The sequence below is a fragment of the Trichosurus vulpecula genome, chromosome 1 (genome assembly GCF_011100635.1).
Source record: "Trichosurus vulpecula isolate mTriVul1 chromosome 1, mTriVul1.pri, whole genome shotgun sequence".
Classification (NCBI taxonomy): Eukaryota; Metazoa; Chordata; class Mammalia; order Diprotodontia; family Phalangeridae; genus Trichosurus; species Trichosurus vulpecula.
Genome location: NC_050573.1, coordinates 146,621,262 through 146,639,389, shown reverse-complemented (window position 1 = coordinate 146,639,389; position 18,128 = coordinate 146,621,262). Strand labels below are relative to the sequence as shown.

The 18,128-nt window shown below is 39.1% G+C and overlaps 1 protein-coding gene across 1 annotated transcript in view; it reads right to left on the bottom strand.

Annotated features, from left to right (window-relative positions):
• The window catches only part of RGS22 (regulator of G protein signaling 22), a 162,682-nt gene that overhangs the window by 9,872 nt on the left and 134,682 nt on the right, over positions 1–18,128 (bottom strand). Inside the window, 2 exon segments of the mRNA XM_036740854.1 lie at positions 12,640–12,819; positions 16,958–17,119. Of these exon segments, the coding sequence (XP_036596749.1) occupies positions 12,640–12,819; positions 16,958–17,119 (342 nt within the window).

The window sequence follows — 18,128 nt, the reverse complement described above, 5'->3', positions numbered from 1 at the left end:
GCAATTTTCCTACCCAGATTTGCAATTTCATGTTATTTATTTTTCATCTATCTGTCTGTCCATCTATCTATCTATCATCTATCTAGTCTATCTATCTCTCATCTATCTATCTATCTATCTATCTATCTATCTATCTATCTATCTATCTATCTCTCTATCGATCTATCTTTTTCAGGACCTGTAGGTGGAAGGAACTTCCTGGTGAGGAAATCCTCCCAGCTAGCCTGAAGCAGTAGGAGATTAAGAGATTTGCTCAGGGTCACAAGGCCAGTCTGTGTTCAGAAGAAGGACTTAAACCCAAGTCTTCGGGACTCCACTATGCCATGCTGCCTCCAAATTTTATTAGTGATTCTGATGGGGTACAGGATCTAGGAGCCCCCTTGAATCTTCCCACTTGATGAGGCATTTTCCTGAGACCATAAGCCTTTCATTCTTTCTATGCCCGAATCTAGGTTACTCTTAACTTAGCCTAGCCCTCTGTTTTACAGCTACTTCCCACCCTTGATCCCATTCTCTTGGTTCCTGAAGTCTGACCTCATCCCAGTCCCATCAAGCTCCTCTTCAGACACCTCCTTAAGACCTTCCATAAACCCTTCCCATCACCCTAGGACTACCCTAGATCCCTCCCACAATCCTTCTGTATATAAGTTTCATCTTGCCTCCATGAAGGGGCTCAGATTCAACCTTAGATTGAATCTGGCCTGCTTGTGAAAATAAGCATCACAAACGGTGAGATTTCTTAAGACTATCCATTATGGCGAATCTTTAATAAACTTTGTTTTTTCCTTTGACTGTGAGAAGGCTTGAGTTGAATTCATTGGAGCAAGACCCAGTGTGTTGGTATTGTGGACTTCCTTTTTAAATACTCACCATTCCTTCCGTCTTATATACTAAATTATCCTTCTTTTCAGTAAACTCTTCACACATCCCTGTGTTTCCTAGCACTTAAGTAGTGTGTGTGTGGACTTTGGCTGCATTAATCCAGAGAAACAGCATCCAAAAGGTGCTCCAGTGGAAAGCATTGTAGTCAAGCTTCACCAAGTCTTTGAGTTGGAAGGGACCTCAACAGCTATCCAATCTGGGTTATACCTGAACAGGAGCTCCTTTGATAGCATTCTGGCAAGCAGTCATCCAGTCTCTACTTTAAGACCCCTAGTGATTTCCCAAGGTAGGCCATTCCATCTTTAGATAGTTCTAATCCTTCAGTGAGTGGCAGAGAGATACAGTAGATGGGCCAAGAAAATCTGTGTTCAAGTCATGTCTCTAACCCACATGTGCTAACTATGGGTAAATCACTTAACCCTTCAATATATCACAGGGCTCTCTTGCTGATCTGCATCAGTGGAAGGATTTTTCATATGGGACCTTCACTATGCCAATGAAATCACAGGTCTGGACCAAAACTCACAATAATTCTTAACGAGGTTTTCCTAATATTGAACTTAAATTCCACCTCTTTTATTTCAACCAAATGTATTTTTCAACCTTATTATGACTGCTGGTCCATCCCTCTATTTTCTCAATCTATTTTTCTTGACCTTTGTAGCATTTGAGTCTGTTGACTACTTCTGCCTCCTGCATAAAGTCTCTTCCCGGGTTCCTGGGTCACCACTCCTTTTTCCTTTGCTAACTTCCCAAGTCCTTGTGATAGCTGTTCACCGATGTTCTTTACCAGGCCCTCTCATTTTCTGTCCCTATATTCTCCTTAGCACTATTACTCAGTCTCATGGCCCCACCCACCACCTCCCAAATTTCTATTTCTAGTCCTGAATGAAATTGAGCTCTAAGCCCACATTTCCACCAGTTCATAGGACATTTCTTCCAATATGTTGTACCATTTTCACAAATTCAACATGTCCCAAACTGAGGACATTTTCAACCTCCTTCTGACTTCACTCTCTGTTAGTGGCATCACTTGTCAATTAATCACCAATATCCAAAAATCTTGGTGTTATATTTGTGTTTTTTCTATCTCATCTGTTTTAGTGTAGGTGCACCCTGTTTCCAATTACAGTCATTATCTTGAGAAATTAAATTAATAAGAACACAAAAACCTTTTGCAAAATACAAACTTGGTAAAGATATACTGTTATGGACACACAACCAGATCGATTACAACAACATGTAGTCAGAAAAGTCCATTGGGTCTGAAGAGCAACTGCCCTTGTATAGACGCTATAGATGCTTGTTTATATAGTATTTCCCCAAAAGTGAATCTTAGTACATTTAGTCTTTTGCTATTCCAGATCTCCATGACAAATGGTTACACAAGTGCTTTAAATCACTAATTCTATGTAAGTCTAGTCAGCCCTTTAGGGCTCAAAGAGTACCATGACATCGGGGAGATGATGACATGACTTGCAGTTGACTTTGATTTGAGTGAGGGACGGCTGTGTAAAGTCACCAGCCTCACTTTCTCCTCTAGAGCCAGCTGGGTCCAGTGGCCAGATATTCATCAGAATGACTGGAGATGGCCCAGGATGCAATGGGAGACCTTAGTTCTTTTAGGCTAAGGTCTTTTCAGGTTCTCACTTTGAGTGAGGTAATGACTATTCAATGAATAGGCCTCTTTAAGAAGTGAGTCAAGGGATGGCCCCCTCAATTAAAAAAAAAAATCAACCTGAGAGGAGAATACCCTTACGGTTGCAGGCCAAAAGAGAACCAGTTACTATTTACATTCACTCTGAGCCAGGAGGGCCCCAAATATAGCCATTAGGTGGTGCTTGGGCAGGGACCTATTGCTGTCCAATCTCAGAGTTCCGGAGTGAAAAGGATTTAAGGTTTGGTCTTTGTGAAAAGAAAGAAGGGAAGGAAGGAAGGAAGGAAGGAAGGAAGGAAGGAAGGAAGGAAGGAAGGAAGGAAGGAAGGAAGGAAGGAAGGAAGGAAGGAGGGAAGGAGGGAAGGAGGGGAGGAAGGAAGCAAAGGAAGGAAGGAAAGAAGGAAGGAAGGAAATCTAGTCAGTAAACCCTAAATTAGCTGGTCAGTTTTCAGCCATCAAAATTTACCTTCCTTTGGAGAGGAGAAGGAGAGGGAAAGGGAGAGGGAGAGGACAAGCCAAGTTACCCAACTGGCTGGGTCCCCATTCAGGCAGCTCAGACTACTCCCAGGTTGTGTTTGTCCTTCGTTTTTGGACATCAGGGAGATGATGACATGACTTGTAGTTGACTTTGATCTGAGTGAGGTAGGCTGTGCAAGGTCACCAGCCTCACTTTCTCCTCCAGAGCCACCTGGGTCCAGTGGCCTGATGTTCATCAGGATGACTAGAGATGGCCCAGGATGCAATGGGAGACAAAAACGAAGGACAAACACAACAACAACAAGGGCTTAAAACCTTAGAACAACAAATGATTTATAAGATACCCAATTTCTGAGTTTGTTTGTTAAGCCACTGGAATATCAATTATATTTATACCCTCCACTTTATTTCCACTGATACCCCTTAAAGTATATACCCTCATTACTATCCACTTGGCCTATTGTAATCACCTTGTAACAGGTCTCCCTACATCCAATGCCTACTCTTTCCAATCCATTTTCCATTCCATCTAAGGTAGCTAGGTGGAGTAGTGGAAGACCCACGTTCAGATCCTATCTCAGACACTTACTAGCTGTGTGACCCTGGACAAGGCACTTACCCCGTTTGCCTCAGTTTCCTCATCTGTAAAATGAGCTGGAGAAGGAAATGGCAAACTACTCCAGTATCTTTGCCAAAAAAAACCCCAAATGGGGTCACAAAGAGTCAGACACAACTGAAATGACCAAACAACAACAAAACTGTCATGTAAATATTTTGCGGTACTGTTAATCTATTTTTGAATCGTGTCCTTCTCCATTAGACTTAATGTAAATTTTATGAGGTCAGACACTTAAACTCCATGTCTGCCCCAATACCTAACATTTTGCTTTATACATTAAAGGAGATTAATTTTTAAAAACCACTTTTTCAGTGAATTTAATGAAAGATCTATAAAACCTGGTGCCACTAGACTTTTCAAGGTTTCTTTCTATACTCTCTCCTATCGCTTCTTTTTCCAATTCATCCTTTAAACAGCTGCCAGAATTGAAATTCCTAAAGTATAAGTTCGACAAGGCTATGCCCCTGTTCAAGAAGCTTCAGTGATTCCTTCCTGCTTCTGGACAAGATCCAGAAAAAGTCCTCTGTCTGGTGGGCCTGCTCATCACAATCTAGCTGCAGTCTGGCTTTCTATACCAATTACACTCCTGTTCAGCACACCAGCCAGACTCACTGACTCATGGTCCTCCACGCATGACATCTTATGTCCAGCCCCTGTGCCTTGCATTGGTTCTCTCCTGGGCCTAGAATGCTCTCCTTCATCGCCTCTGCCTTTTAGAATAACTCTCTTCCTTCAAGGGTCACCAAGTGCTGCTCACTACAAATGGACTTCTCAGATCCTCCCAGGAGCTGGGGGTCCTATTGCTTTATGCTGTTTTGTATGTTTCCCTCCCAAGAGAAGCGACCTCACAAAGTTCACATTTTAATGAGGGAGACAAGTTAATAACCATGAACATACAAGGCATACACAAGATGAACTGGTGGAGCATTTCAGAGGGAAGGGACATATCCTACCCTTCTTTTCTTTTCCCTCCATACTGTCTCACTTGGTTATCTCATCAGCTCCCATGGATTCAATTATCTCTCTTGTGGAGACGATTTCCAGATCTATAAATAGTTGTATATTAGACATTATTAGATACAACTATGTTGTATGTATGTATCTCAGACTCAACACATCCAAAAAAGAACTCATCATCTTTTGTTCAAACCTTTTCCCTCCTCTAAACTTCCCTTTTACTGCCATGGGCACCAGCATCTTCTCCATCACCTGGGCTTGCAACCTCAGTGTCACCTTCAACTCCCATCAGTCACCCCAACATCTAAAACGGTGTCAAACGTTGTAATTTCTACCTTCACAATAGCTCTCATAAACATCTCCTCTCCATTCACACCTGAGGCCATCATCACCTCTCCTGGGGCCCACTGCAACCTCCCGGTGGCTCTCCCTGACTCAAGTCTCTCCCACCTCCAGTCCATTAGCTGCCAAAGTGATTTTGCTAAAGCATTAGGTATGACTGTACTACCCCTCTCCTACTCAATAAACTGCAGCAGTTTCTTATTACCTCCAGGATCAACTCCTCTGTTTAGTATTTGAAACCCTTCATAAACAGGGCCCACTTCCTACATTTTTAGTCTTCATACACTTTACTAGCCTTCATACAACTACATTGGGTGACTTGATATTCCTGATATGTGGCACTCTAGATCTCATCTTCAAGCCTTTGCACTGGCTGTTCTATGTGTCTGGAACGCTCTCGCACCTCATGTCTTCAGGTCAAATCCTACCTTCTGCAGAAGTTCCTGGCTCTCCCCAGCTGCTAGTGCTTTCCTTTCTGATACTACCTTCTATCAACTCAGTGTATAATGTATGTATATGTATATACACACATACATACATATAGGTGTGTGTGTGTGTATATATATATATATATATATACATATGCACATATATGGTTTTTAATGTCTCCCCTAACATATTGTAAGCCCTTTGAAAGCAGAGAATTTTTGCCTTTTTTTAAATGTCCTGCGCTTACCACAATAAGGGCTTAATGAATGCTTTCAGACTAACTCACTATTAGTATCTATGCAATTGTATTTTTATTAAAACTTTAAGTTTACTTTATTAATGTTGTATACCAATATATAGAAATACGTGTGAGATTTTAAGTTTTATCCACAGTCCTTTTCTCCATCATTTGCGTTCTATAAATTACTGACCTATCTCCTGTTCTTTTTTAATGGCATACCTGCTATCTAAAAGTTTCATGGTAACCAACTTTATAATTTTATCTAGGGATTTATTTTTATCTTCCTCGATTTTCAATGATCAGTTTGTTTTGCGCCAAACACATTCTTTCCAGTCCTCCTGAAATGCACTCTCTTCATTATCCAGAGCCTATCATTAAGATATCATAAATTTTCTTCCAGAAAACTGAAGTCTATTCTTTACTACTATCTGTGTAACCAGCTGTTTTCAATTCCCTTATTCTTTCTCTTTCAAAATAAAAACCTTCAAATGGAAGAATGAAAATGCCCTTTATTTGCTCTTAAGTCCCTAAATTTCTAAGTCGTGACTTTAAAAGCACTAAAACAATGACAGATTTGTTCTGGAAAACTAGGCAGAGGTTGAGGATTTGATAACAGATCTTTAACCTGGATATATATCCCAGTAAACCAAGACATACCTAGATTAGTTCTATAAACTCTATGAATGGTCTTATCCCTCCCCAGGTCATCATCATATAACAATGATAAATAACAAATAATAATGCTGAATCATGGAGCAATCTTCTATTATTTATTCTGTCCCTCCCTATGTGGTTGCTCCTATCTATCACCTAGTCTACTAAGTATTTTCCTGAGATTCCCTATATTGAATAGCTGGTGGTATCTCCCAAACTATGTATCCTTATTCCCTTAAACTCTAAACCCTAAGAGTATATTATACATACCTGTGCTTCATGCTTCAAGCATTATTGGCTGGCAGTGCTGGAAAGGAAGCAACGAGGTGGCTCAGTGGATAGAGCACTGGGTCTAGAATCAGGAAGGCCTGAGTTCAAATCCAGCTTCAGACATTTACTAGCTTTGTGACCCTGGGCAAGTCACTTAACCTCTTAATCCCACTGGAGATGGAAATGGCAAACCACTCTAGTATCCTTGTCAAGAAAACCTCATGGGCATGAAGAGTCAGACTGGACTGAACACACACTGGGAAGAAGATTCAATTTATACACTACTCAGGTTCAGCAAATGGGGAATGAGTTACAATGTACCAGATCCCACCAACACTGGCCTTTGGCAGAAAATTCAAGCTACTTCTACTGCATCCCAGACATCTCACGGTAAGCTCTTTAAAGGCTGAGATTATTTAATTTTTTTTTTCTTTGTATCTCCAGCACCTAACACATTGCCTTGGACCAAGTAAGTGCTTAATAAATGTTTGACTGTCCACCTCTGTTCTGTCTCAGTCCCATATTGTCGTCTCAGATAAGTAACTCTGGATTTCAGTTTCCAATTTTTTTTTAAGGAAATAACTCTAACAGGTTCAACAGGCAGATTTTCCTTTGCCAAACTTGTATACTTTATGTAAACTGGGTATTTGAGTCTCACTTCATTTATTTTGTGGTCTTATGTACATTTTCCTAGCTTCTAAGATATGTATCTATTTGGATCCCATATTTTGCACATCTTTGTTGTGGTAGCTGATATTTTATTTTTATTTTATTTACATTTTCCAATATTTTTTTTTAATTTTTTTTTAATTTATTTAACATATTTAGTTTTCAGCATTGGTTTTCACAAGAGTTTGAATTACAAATCTTCTTCCCATTTCTACCCTCCCACCCACTCCAAGATGGCATATATTCTGGTTGCCCTCTTCCCCAGTCAGCCCTCCCCTCTGTCACCCCACTCCCCTCCCATCCCCTTTTCCCTTCCTTTCTTGTAGGGCAAGATAAATTTCTACACCCCATTGTCTGTGTATCTTATTTTCTAGTTGCATGCAAAAACATTTTTGTTTGTTTTTGAACATCTGTTTTTAAAACTTTGAGTCCCAAAATCTCTCCCCTCTTCCCTCCCCACCCACCCTCCCTAAGAAGTCAAGCAATTCAACATAGGCCACATGCGTATCATTATGTATAACCCTTCCACAATACTCATGTTGTGAAAGACTCACTATATTTTGCTCCTTCCCAACCCCTCACACTTCATTGAATTTTCTCCCTTGACCCTGTCCCCTTTTGATAGTGTTTGTTTTTGATTACCTCCACTCCCATCTGCCCTCCCCTCCATCATCCCCCCCATTTTTTTTTCTTCTTCCCTCTTCTTTCCTGTGGGGTAAGATTCCCAGTTGGGTATGTATGGTATTCCCTCCTTAGGCCAAACCTGATGAGAGCAAAGTTCACTCATTCCCCCCTCATCCGCCCTCTCCCCTCCTCCCACAGAACTGCTTCCTCTTGCCACCCTTATGCGAGATAATCCACCCCATTCTATCTCTCTTTATTTCCCTCTCTCAGTATGTTCCTCTCTCATCCCTTAATTTGATTTTATTTCTTTTAGATATCTTCCCTTCATCTTCAACTCACCCTGTGTCCACTCTCTCTCTCTCTCTCTCTCTGTGTATATATATATATATATATATATATATATATATGTATACACACACACACATAGATATATACATACATACACATTCACCCATATATATACATAAACATATATGTATGCATATTCCCTTCAGCTAGCCTAATACTGAGGTCTCATGAATCATACTTGTCATCTTTCCATGTAGGAATGTCAACAAAACAGTTCACCTTTAGTAAGTCCCTTGCAATTTATTTTTCTTGTTCTTTTTCTTGATTACCTTTTCATGCTTCTCTTGATTCTTGTGTTTGAAAGTCAAATTTTCTATTCAGCTCTGGTCTTTTCACTGAGAAAGCTTGAAAGTCCTCTATTTTATTGAAAATCCATATTTTGCCTTGGAGCATGATACTCAGTTTTGCTGGGTAGGTGATTCTAGGTTTTAATCCTAGCTCCATTGACCTCCAGAATATCGTATTCCAAGCCCTTCGATCTCTTAACGTAGAGGCTGCCAGATCTTTGATTATTCTGATTGTGTTTCCACAATACTCAAATTGTTTCTTTCTGGATGCTTGCAGTATTTTCTCCTTGATCTGGGAGCTCTGGAATTTGACAACAATATTCCTGGGAGATTTCTTTTGGGGATCTATTTGAGGAGGTGATCGATGGATTCTTTCAATTTCTTTTTTGCCCTGTGGCTCTAGAATATCAGGGCAGTTCTCCTTGATAATTTCTTGAAAGATGATATCTAGGCTCTTTTTTTGAGGACCCGGTTGCTGGTCTTGTTGGTCCATGCCACTCAGGCTGGGCTCTGCTCCACTCCGTTCCCAGCTCCCAGCTCCCAGCTCTGTGTGGGATAGACCTCACCAGAGACCATCCAGGCTTTCCTGGGCTGGAGCCCTGCTTCCCTCTGCTGTTTTGTGGGTTCTGCCGTTCTAGAATTGGTTCAGAGCCATTTTTTATAAGTTTTTGGAGGGACTCGGTACAGAGCTCACACTATTCCCTGCTTACCAGCCGCCATCTTGGCTCTGCCCCCCCCCCAATATTTTTATTTATTATATTTTTATTGATGTCTTTTTTAAAAATAATTCAGTCATTTCCTGATTTATCCCTGTTCCCTCTTGAACTCTTCCTTTTAACAAAGAAAAACCGTTAAGGAAACTGACCCCAAAAGGTGATAGCATCAGTAGCAGATATTTGAAAAAGAAATGGGGGGGGGGGGCAGAACCAAGATCACGGCTGGAAAGCGGGGACTTGCGTGAGCTCTCCACCAGGTCCCTCCAAAAACCTATAAAAAGTGGCTCTGAAAAAATTCTAGAACTACCGAACCCAAAAAATAGCAGAGGGAAGCAGAGCTCCAGCCCAGGACAGCTTGGATTATCGCTAGGTGAAGTCTATTGCCCACAGAGCTGGGAGCAGAGGGGAGCAGAGCCCAGCGTGGGCAGCGGCAGGACCAACCAGACCAGGAGCCAGGCAGAACAGGCCCTAGCGCCCTGAATCAGTGAGCGGTGGTAGTTACCAGACTTCTCAACCCACAAACACCAAACACAACAGAGAAGGTTAGTGGGAAAAGCTGTGGGGGACAGAGTAAAAGAAGGAGTTCCCAGTTCGGCCACTGCCCCGGGGGCGGCAGAGGTGGTGCAGCTACAGAACTACAGCTGCAGTTGTTTCCAGCCCCAGACCCACCTGGTGGGAGGAATTAAGTGGTGGATCAGAGCAGGAGTGCAGAGCCTGCTTAAGGTCTGAGTCAGGTCCAGGTTGGTGGTCCTTGGGGGAGGAGGAGTGCTGGTGTGGCAGAGCTGGCTGTATAGAAATAGCTCTGAAAACAACAGCATATCCCCTCAAGCTTGGAACAAAGTACTCTTTACTCTACAAGCAGTCATACCCTGACCAAAATCTCAAGGGTCAAGTAAGTTGGCTGGGAACATGGCCAGGCAGCGAAAACACACTCAGATTCAGTCTCAGACTTTGGAATCTTTCTTTGGTGACAAAGAAGACCAAAACATAGAGCCAGAAGAAGGCAACAAAGTCAAAGAGCCTACATCAAAAGCCTCCAAGAAAAACATGAACTGATCTCAGGCCATGGAAGAGCTCAAAAAGGATTTGGAAAAGCAAGTTAGAGATGTAGAAGAAAAATTGGGAAGAGAAATGAGAAGGATGCAAGAAAACCATGAAAAACAAGTCAATGACTTGCTAAAGGAGACCCAAAAAATACTGAAGAAAATAACACCTTAAAAAATAGACTATCTGAAATGGCAAAAGAGCTCCAAAAAGCCAATGAGGAGAAGAATGCCTTAAAAGGCAGAATTAGCCAAATGGAAAAGAAGGTCCAAAAGACCACTGAAGAAAATACTACCTTAAAAATTAGACTGGAGCAAGTGGAAGCTAATGACTTGTTGAGAAATCAAGATATTATAAAACAGAACCAAAGGAATGAAAAAATGGAAGACAATGTGAAATATCTCATTGGAAAAATCAGTGACCTGGAGAATAGAGCCAGGAGAGATAATTTTAAAATTATTGGACTACCTGAAAGCCATGATCAAAAAAAGAGCCTAGATATCATCTTTCAAGAAATTATCAAGGAGAACTGCCCTGATATTCTACAGCCACAGGGTAAAATGGAAATTGAAAGAATCCACAGATCGCCTTCTCAAAAAGATCCCAAAAAGAAAACTCCTAAGAATATTGTTGTCAAATTCCAGAGCTCCCAGATCAAGGAGAAAATATTGTAAGCATCCAGAAAGAAACAATTTGAGTATTGTGGAAACACAATCAGAATAATACAAGATCTAGCAGCTTCTACATTAAGGGATCGAAGGGCTTAGAATACGATATTCCGGAGGTCAATGGAGCTAGGATTAAAACCAAGAATCACCTACCCAGCAAAACTGAGTATCATGCTCCAAGGCAAAATATGGATTTTCAATAAAATAGAGGACTTTCAAGCTTTCTCAGTGTAAAGACCAGAGCTGAATAGAAAAATTGAATTTCAAACACAAGAATCAAGAGAAGCATGAAAAGGTAAACAAGAAAGGGAAATCATAAGGGACTTACTAAAGTGGAACTGTTTTGTTTACATTCCTACATGGAAAGATGATGTGTATGATTCATGAAACCTCAGTATTAGGCTAGCTGAAGGGAATATGAATATATGCATATATATATATATATACACACACACATATATATGTGTGTGTGTATGTATGTATATATGTATGTGTGTATATGTATGTGTATATGTGTGTGTGTATATATACATATATATACACATATATATACATATATATACATATACATATATATACATATATATATATACATATATATATATATAGACAGAGGGCACAGGGTGAGTTGAATATGAAGGGATGACATCTAAAAAAAAATCAAATTAAGGGATGAGAGAGGAATATTTTGAGGGAGGGAGAAAGGGAGAGGTAGAATGGGGTAAATAATCTCACATAAAAGTGGCAAGAAAAAGCAGTTCCATAGGAAGGGAAGAAGGGGCAGGTGAGGGGGAACGAGTGAATCTTGCTCTCATCAGATTTGACCTGAGGAGGGAATATCATACACACTCAATTGAATATCTTACCCCACAGGTAAGGAGGAAGAAGATAAAAAAGGGGGGAATGAAAGAAGGGAAGGCAGTAGGGGGAGGAGGTAATCAAAAACAAACACTTTCGAAAAGGGACAGGGTCAAGGGAGAAAATTCAATAAAGGGGGATAGGTTAGGAAGGAGCAAAATATAGTTAGTCTTTCATAACATAAGTATTGTGGAAGGGTTTTGCATAATGATACACATGTGACCTATGTTGAATTGCTGGCCTTCTTAGGGAGGGTGGGTGGGAAGGGAAGAGGGGAAAGAATTTGGAACTCAAAGTTTTAAAAACGGTTGTTCAAAAACCAAAAAAAAATAGTTTTTGCATGCAACTAGGAAATAAGATACACAGGCAGTGGGGCGTAGAAATTTATCTTGCCCTACAAGAAAGGAAGGGAAAAGGGGATGGGAGGGGAGTGGGATGACAGAGGGGAGGGCTGACTGGGGAACAGGGCAACCAGAAAATACGCCATCTTGGAGTGGGTGGGAGGGTAGAAATGGGGAGAAAATTCATAATTCAAACTCTTGTGAAAATCAATGCTGAAAACTAAATATATTAAATAAATTTAAAAAGAAAAAGAAATGATGGAAGAAGAAGGGCAAGGAAGAGGAAGTAGAGAGAGGTTTGCAAAGCAGAAATTACAGAAATTCAAATATTTAATTTGTTGTATAGGGTGAATTGTACTTACTTCTGCATCTCAGCGGCATATAGAAACCTTTTATGTTTGAATAAAAATGAACTTGGAACCGAGAAACCAAATTTTAAACTTGCCGAATAAATCTACCCATGTTTATCCATATGAATGATATAAATAAATAAAAATATCTTGATTTTTCATCAGTTTTAAATGCTGTTTACCCACATCTAGCACAGGTTTCTTACCTGTGCCTCTCTAAATACATAGGGTCCTAATTCTTTCCTGTGCTCCATAATCTTCTGAGCTTGATCAAATGGAAGGTCAATTTGCAGAGCTGGTGAAATACTGGAATTAATAAAGCAGTTGATGATAGTTGTGATCTTATTCTGGATAATAGCATCCTCACAGTGAGAATGGCACAAGTCCTGCACAATGAGAGAAGAAGGAAGAAATAGTCAAATTTTCCATGTGTTGCCTATTAACTACTAACTAAACCTGCATGGCTTTTTGCAAAGCATTCAACCTCTCTGGACCTCAGTTCCCTGATCTGTAAAATTGGCTCTGAGTTTTCGTTTGGATTTTTTATTTCAATTCTTATTACAGGTTATACCTCTTTCGGTTAGTCAGTTAATCAAATAAGCATTTATCAGGCTTTGACTGTGTGTCAGGCACTATGCTAAAAAGTTATGAAGAAAAAAAAAGGAAAGTCTTTGTCTCAAGGAATTTATACTCTAATGAGAGACACAACATGTAGATAACTAGGTGTATACAAGATACATAGTCATACTAGTAGATAGCATTTATATAGGGCTTTAAGGTTTGCAAAGTACTTTACAAATATCTTTCTTCTTAACTCTCTATAATCCAACTTCCGACCTCATCAAATCACTGAAATGCCTCTCTTCAAAGCTACTGGTGATTTTTCTAATTGTCAAACCCAAAGGCATTTTCTCAGTCCTTATATTTCTTGCCTTCTCTGCAGTCTTTGACACTGTCCATCACCCTCTTCTCCTGGATACTCTCTTGTTCTCTGGGTTTTTGGGACACCACTCTCTCCTGGTTCTCCTCCTATCTGTCTGGCTTCTCTTTCACTGGATCAGGTCACATCCAGTAACCATGGGTGTCCCACAGGGCTCTGCCCTGGGCCCTCTTCCCTCTATACTACTTTATTTGATCTTATCAGCTCCCATGAATTTAATCATCATTTCTAGGCTGAGGATTCTCAAATCTACTCATCTAGCCCTGGTCTCTCTGTTGACTTCCAGTCTCACATCTCTAACTGCCTTTCAGACATCTGGAATCAGATATCCAAGAGACATCTTTGGTGCAAAATTCCCAAAAGTGAGCTCATTCTCCTTTCCCAAAATCTTTCCCCTTCCAAACTTCCCTCAAGGAAGTCAAGGGCACAGCTTTTCAGTTCCTTAGGATCTCAACCTAGGTTTCATTCTCAGTTACTCATTATCTTTTACCTACCACCTTCAATCTGTTGCCAAGGCCTTGTCAATTCATCTTTGCAGCATTTCTTGAATATACCCTCTTCTCTTCTCTGGTATCACCACTATTCTGGGATAGGCCCTGGAGTCAGGAAGACCTGAGTTCAAATCTGGCCTCAGATACTAGCTATGTGACCTTGGGCAAGTCACTTAGCCCTGTTTGCCTCAGTTTCCTCATCTATATAATGTGCTGGAGAAGGAAATGGCAAACCACTCCAGTACCTTTGCAAAGAAAACCCCAAATGGGGTCATTAAGAATTGGACACAACTGAAAAACAACTTCGTATTAAGTGTCTGAGGCAAGGTTTGACTTTTTAACTCTGGGTCTTTTTAACTCTGGGTCAAGTACTCTTTCCAAAGCCTCACCTAGCTGTGTCTATACCAAATAGATGGAAGGTATTCTCAGAGGGGAGAGCGCTGGCAGCTAGGGGCACCAAGAATGGCCTCCAGTGAAATGGGATTTGAGCTGAGCCTTGGAGGAAGCCGGGGGGAAGTAAAAGTAAGAAGGGGGAGCATGTCCAGGGAGACCATGCTCTTGGTTTTCCTCTGCTGATTTTCATTAGATCAATTTGTGAACCTCCCTCACAGACTGTGAACTTCTTAAAGGTAGTGACTGGGTCTAATATCATCTTTTTGTCCTTGGTATGCAGCACAGTGCCTTGAACACAATAGGCATTTAATATTTACTGAATTGAAAATGGCTTCCTTGATGAAGATATTTAAATCATAAGGGCACTTCAATTATATCAAAAGATATAATACATTAACAGACCTGAGAAACTGCAAAGAGGTGATTTAAGTATTCAAATAAGAATGTATATGTAAAGCACTTTGCAAGCATTAAACTATTGAACAGATGTTAGCAGTTTTAACTCCTTAGATTATGAAATACCTGGGATGCATCAAGTATTTTTTTAAATAGCAACCTTGATTTCTCTTGGATTGGGGAACCCTAATGAATTAGTGCATTCAATTCAAAGTCATTCTAAGCCAAAAGTCCTGAAGTAGCTCCTATGAAGCAATTTACATAAACACCTGGGTGAATGGGGAAGACCAAGACTATTTGCCAGATAAGGTGATATAGGTTTATTCAAGCCCGGAATGAAAAACCAGACTATTGCATAAAAAATACGGCAGTTATGGGGGTAGGCCATGCCCACTATTTCTCTAGATACACATTATATTGTCTCATTTTCTTCCTCTGCCATATAGTGTATTTGGCTTACTTATATAACTGTATGAGATTTATAATTCAACATTAACAAGTTTATGATAGACACAGTCATGAGACTTTTTAAAGGGACAAGATAGGTTGGGTTAGAATGATAGAGCAAACTTCAAAAAAAGTAATTTACTAGAACTAAAAACAAAGTTTCACAGTGGGGTTTAAAAATTCAGTGGTTGAACCTGTGGTGAGATGGTTAGTGAAAACTTCTAGGTATTTCTAGTTCTCTTCTCCCACTATCTCAAAAATAGGAAGAAATAAGCCAAAAAAAGAGAAATCAAAAGTGGAGAAAGAAAGCATTCCTGAAAAGCAATTCCAGACCCCACCTCTAGCCAAAAAAAAAAAAAAAAAAAAAAAAAAAGCAAAGAAAAAAAATGCAAGGGGCCCTACTATAAGTTCCCTGTCTTGTGACCACAGGCTCTGTTCCAAGGCTTCTGAGTACCAAAAACTCCAGAGGAAACTGAATCAAAGGAAGTTTGGAAATAATAGCAAATACAGTGGGGAATCACAGAGAAGCTACAATAGCCACTCGCAGCCATGTCTCCTCTCAAAAACAAATCAGGAGCTAATCATGGATGGGGTGGTTGGTGTGTATGTGTGATGAAGGATATCAGTAAGCAAAGGAAAACTCCTAATATGACAAAAAGAATCTCAGGACAAAATACCAAAGTAAGAGGAAAAAATCGGAAATAACTACAAGTAAAACCTCAGAAAAGAGAATGAAATGGCCACAAGGATGCTGAGTGGTTAAAAGGCCTACTTTATAAAAATAAAAACAGAAGGATAAGGAATGAGATAGACAGCTTAGAAGCTATGAAGCCTTTACAAAGAAATATAAACCAAAAATTTTACTAGTTAAGTTCAAAGTGAAGGGGTCAAGTAGTGATCTCCTCATCCCTAGAAGTATTCAGTCAGAGGCCTGACTGTTGAACTAGCTAATTCAACTAGTTGAACTAGATCAATGTGAAGTTCCCCTTTTGAATTGGAAAGTTTTTTAAATTTTAATTTAATAATCTGAAAATAAATTGCCTTTATCTAATTACTCATTATTCTTTGGAAAGGAGAAAATTAGTAATGGTCTTGGACTCAGGAGAGCCAAGTTCGAATTCCAGCTCTGCCATTTACAAAGCTGGGTGTGATTATGGAAAAAATTCTTTGGTTGTAAAATATAATAATGTTCATATAACATATGTGAATTATATAATTAATTATATTAATATTAAAATACTCATAAAATATAATAATGCTCATATTATCTACTTCACAAAGCTATTGTATAGAAAATACATTGTAAACCTTAAAGAGCTATATAAATATTTGCTATTATTCTTATAGAATCATTTTTTCTTTTTGACTTATTTGTAATCTATGATCTTTGTCATTGCTCCTACAAATATGAGTTGAAGAAATTTACTTTTAGTTTCCTTGAGTATAGTAGCAAACATAGAAACATGATAGAAAAGTATGTGTTGTGTATTTATAAACTATATGCAGAAATAAGATTTCAAGTGTTTTAAGGACAGTTATAATTAACATAACAGCATATTATTATAGGTCAAATTTTAATTTACCTTAAAATGGACAATTTTCCTCCAAAGATCACTACAATTTTATACTATATATAACTACAAAAGGATCTAGAATAGTAACCTTTTTATTATTATCTAACAATTGAATAATATATAATTTAATGTTTACATATGAATGGAGAAAGGAACAACGTTTCAAAATTAAGTTAATGAAAAACATCTATCTGCACATTTTCTATTCAGTTAAAAATCAGAAATTTCAATGCATTTTTCTCTTTAACATGAATAAATGACTTATTTCAGTTTATTACAGTACCTTATATTTTTGAACCTCTTGCCAGAAGAGTACTCCATTTCCCAATAAATCTCCTTTTAGTGATACAAATTGTCGAAACAATTTTGCTATTAGAGGGTTCAATAACGCTTTACGGAAAGCAATAATATCAGTAGATGAAGCTATCCATTTACTCTCCTCAGGCTGTCCATAACAGAGAATACAACAAATGAGCTTTGTTTAAAAAAAAAACAACTCTCCAAACCTCCCAATAAAAAAGGCATTAGTTAGGGTAAGTTTTCCAACTCCTATTTCCTAACCCTTATTTTTCAAAGTTATGACATAAATACAATAGATCTTGCATTTTCCTTCCTTAGGTCTACTGTCTACTGTGTTGTCTCTTTTGGGGACTGGGAAACTGAGGGGGCAACATTTTTTGACAGGGTGGAGTGTAGAGAAAATAAATGCATTATTTAGAATGAAAGACTGTTGTCTATTAATGAAAACTGTCACAAGTTATAACTGTGATCACAAACTACTTTTTATTGCACAATATGAGCTTTGTGCTAAAAAGGGAATACACAATCACTTAGCAAATGCATCAGTTTTTTATTTAAAAATCAATTTAGCCAATCTAGCTTAAAGTATGTCACCATCATCAAGAAACAGAGGTTATCAAATGTATTGCTCTAGCAAAAGGAACCAGTAGAGAAGTGTAGCTTGGTATCATCCAATCTATTAACCTTATATTGACCATGTCCACTAAAGTCTAGCTCTGACACCTCTGATACCTACGTTCGGAAATGACCCAGAGTTCTCAAAGGGTATTGTAAGTGTAGTGCATAGCATGGCAAATCTTTTGCCCAGCTGGAAAAGGTTTTGAAAATAGGTTTGGTGACACACTATATGTTTGCCATCCAAGAACCAGACTATGGAAGTTCAGAGAGTTTCATTACCATGCTGGCTGCAGGGTGATGAATTTTTCAATCACGGGAACTCAAAAACCATCTGCTAGATTATAAAGGATTCTTTGAAACATTGAAATATGTTGACAGAAGGAAAATGAAAAGAGGACAAAGCTGAAGAGAGAAACCTCATGCAGTTCTAATGTAAAATATACCATCATTTAAAAGGGAACCTCAGTTCATCCTTCATACTCTCTTTTATTTTGTGGAAATTGTATTATCTTAGAATTAGAAAGGATTTTGTAGGT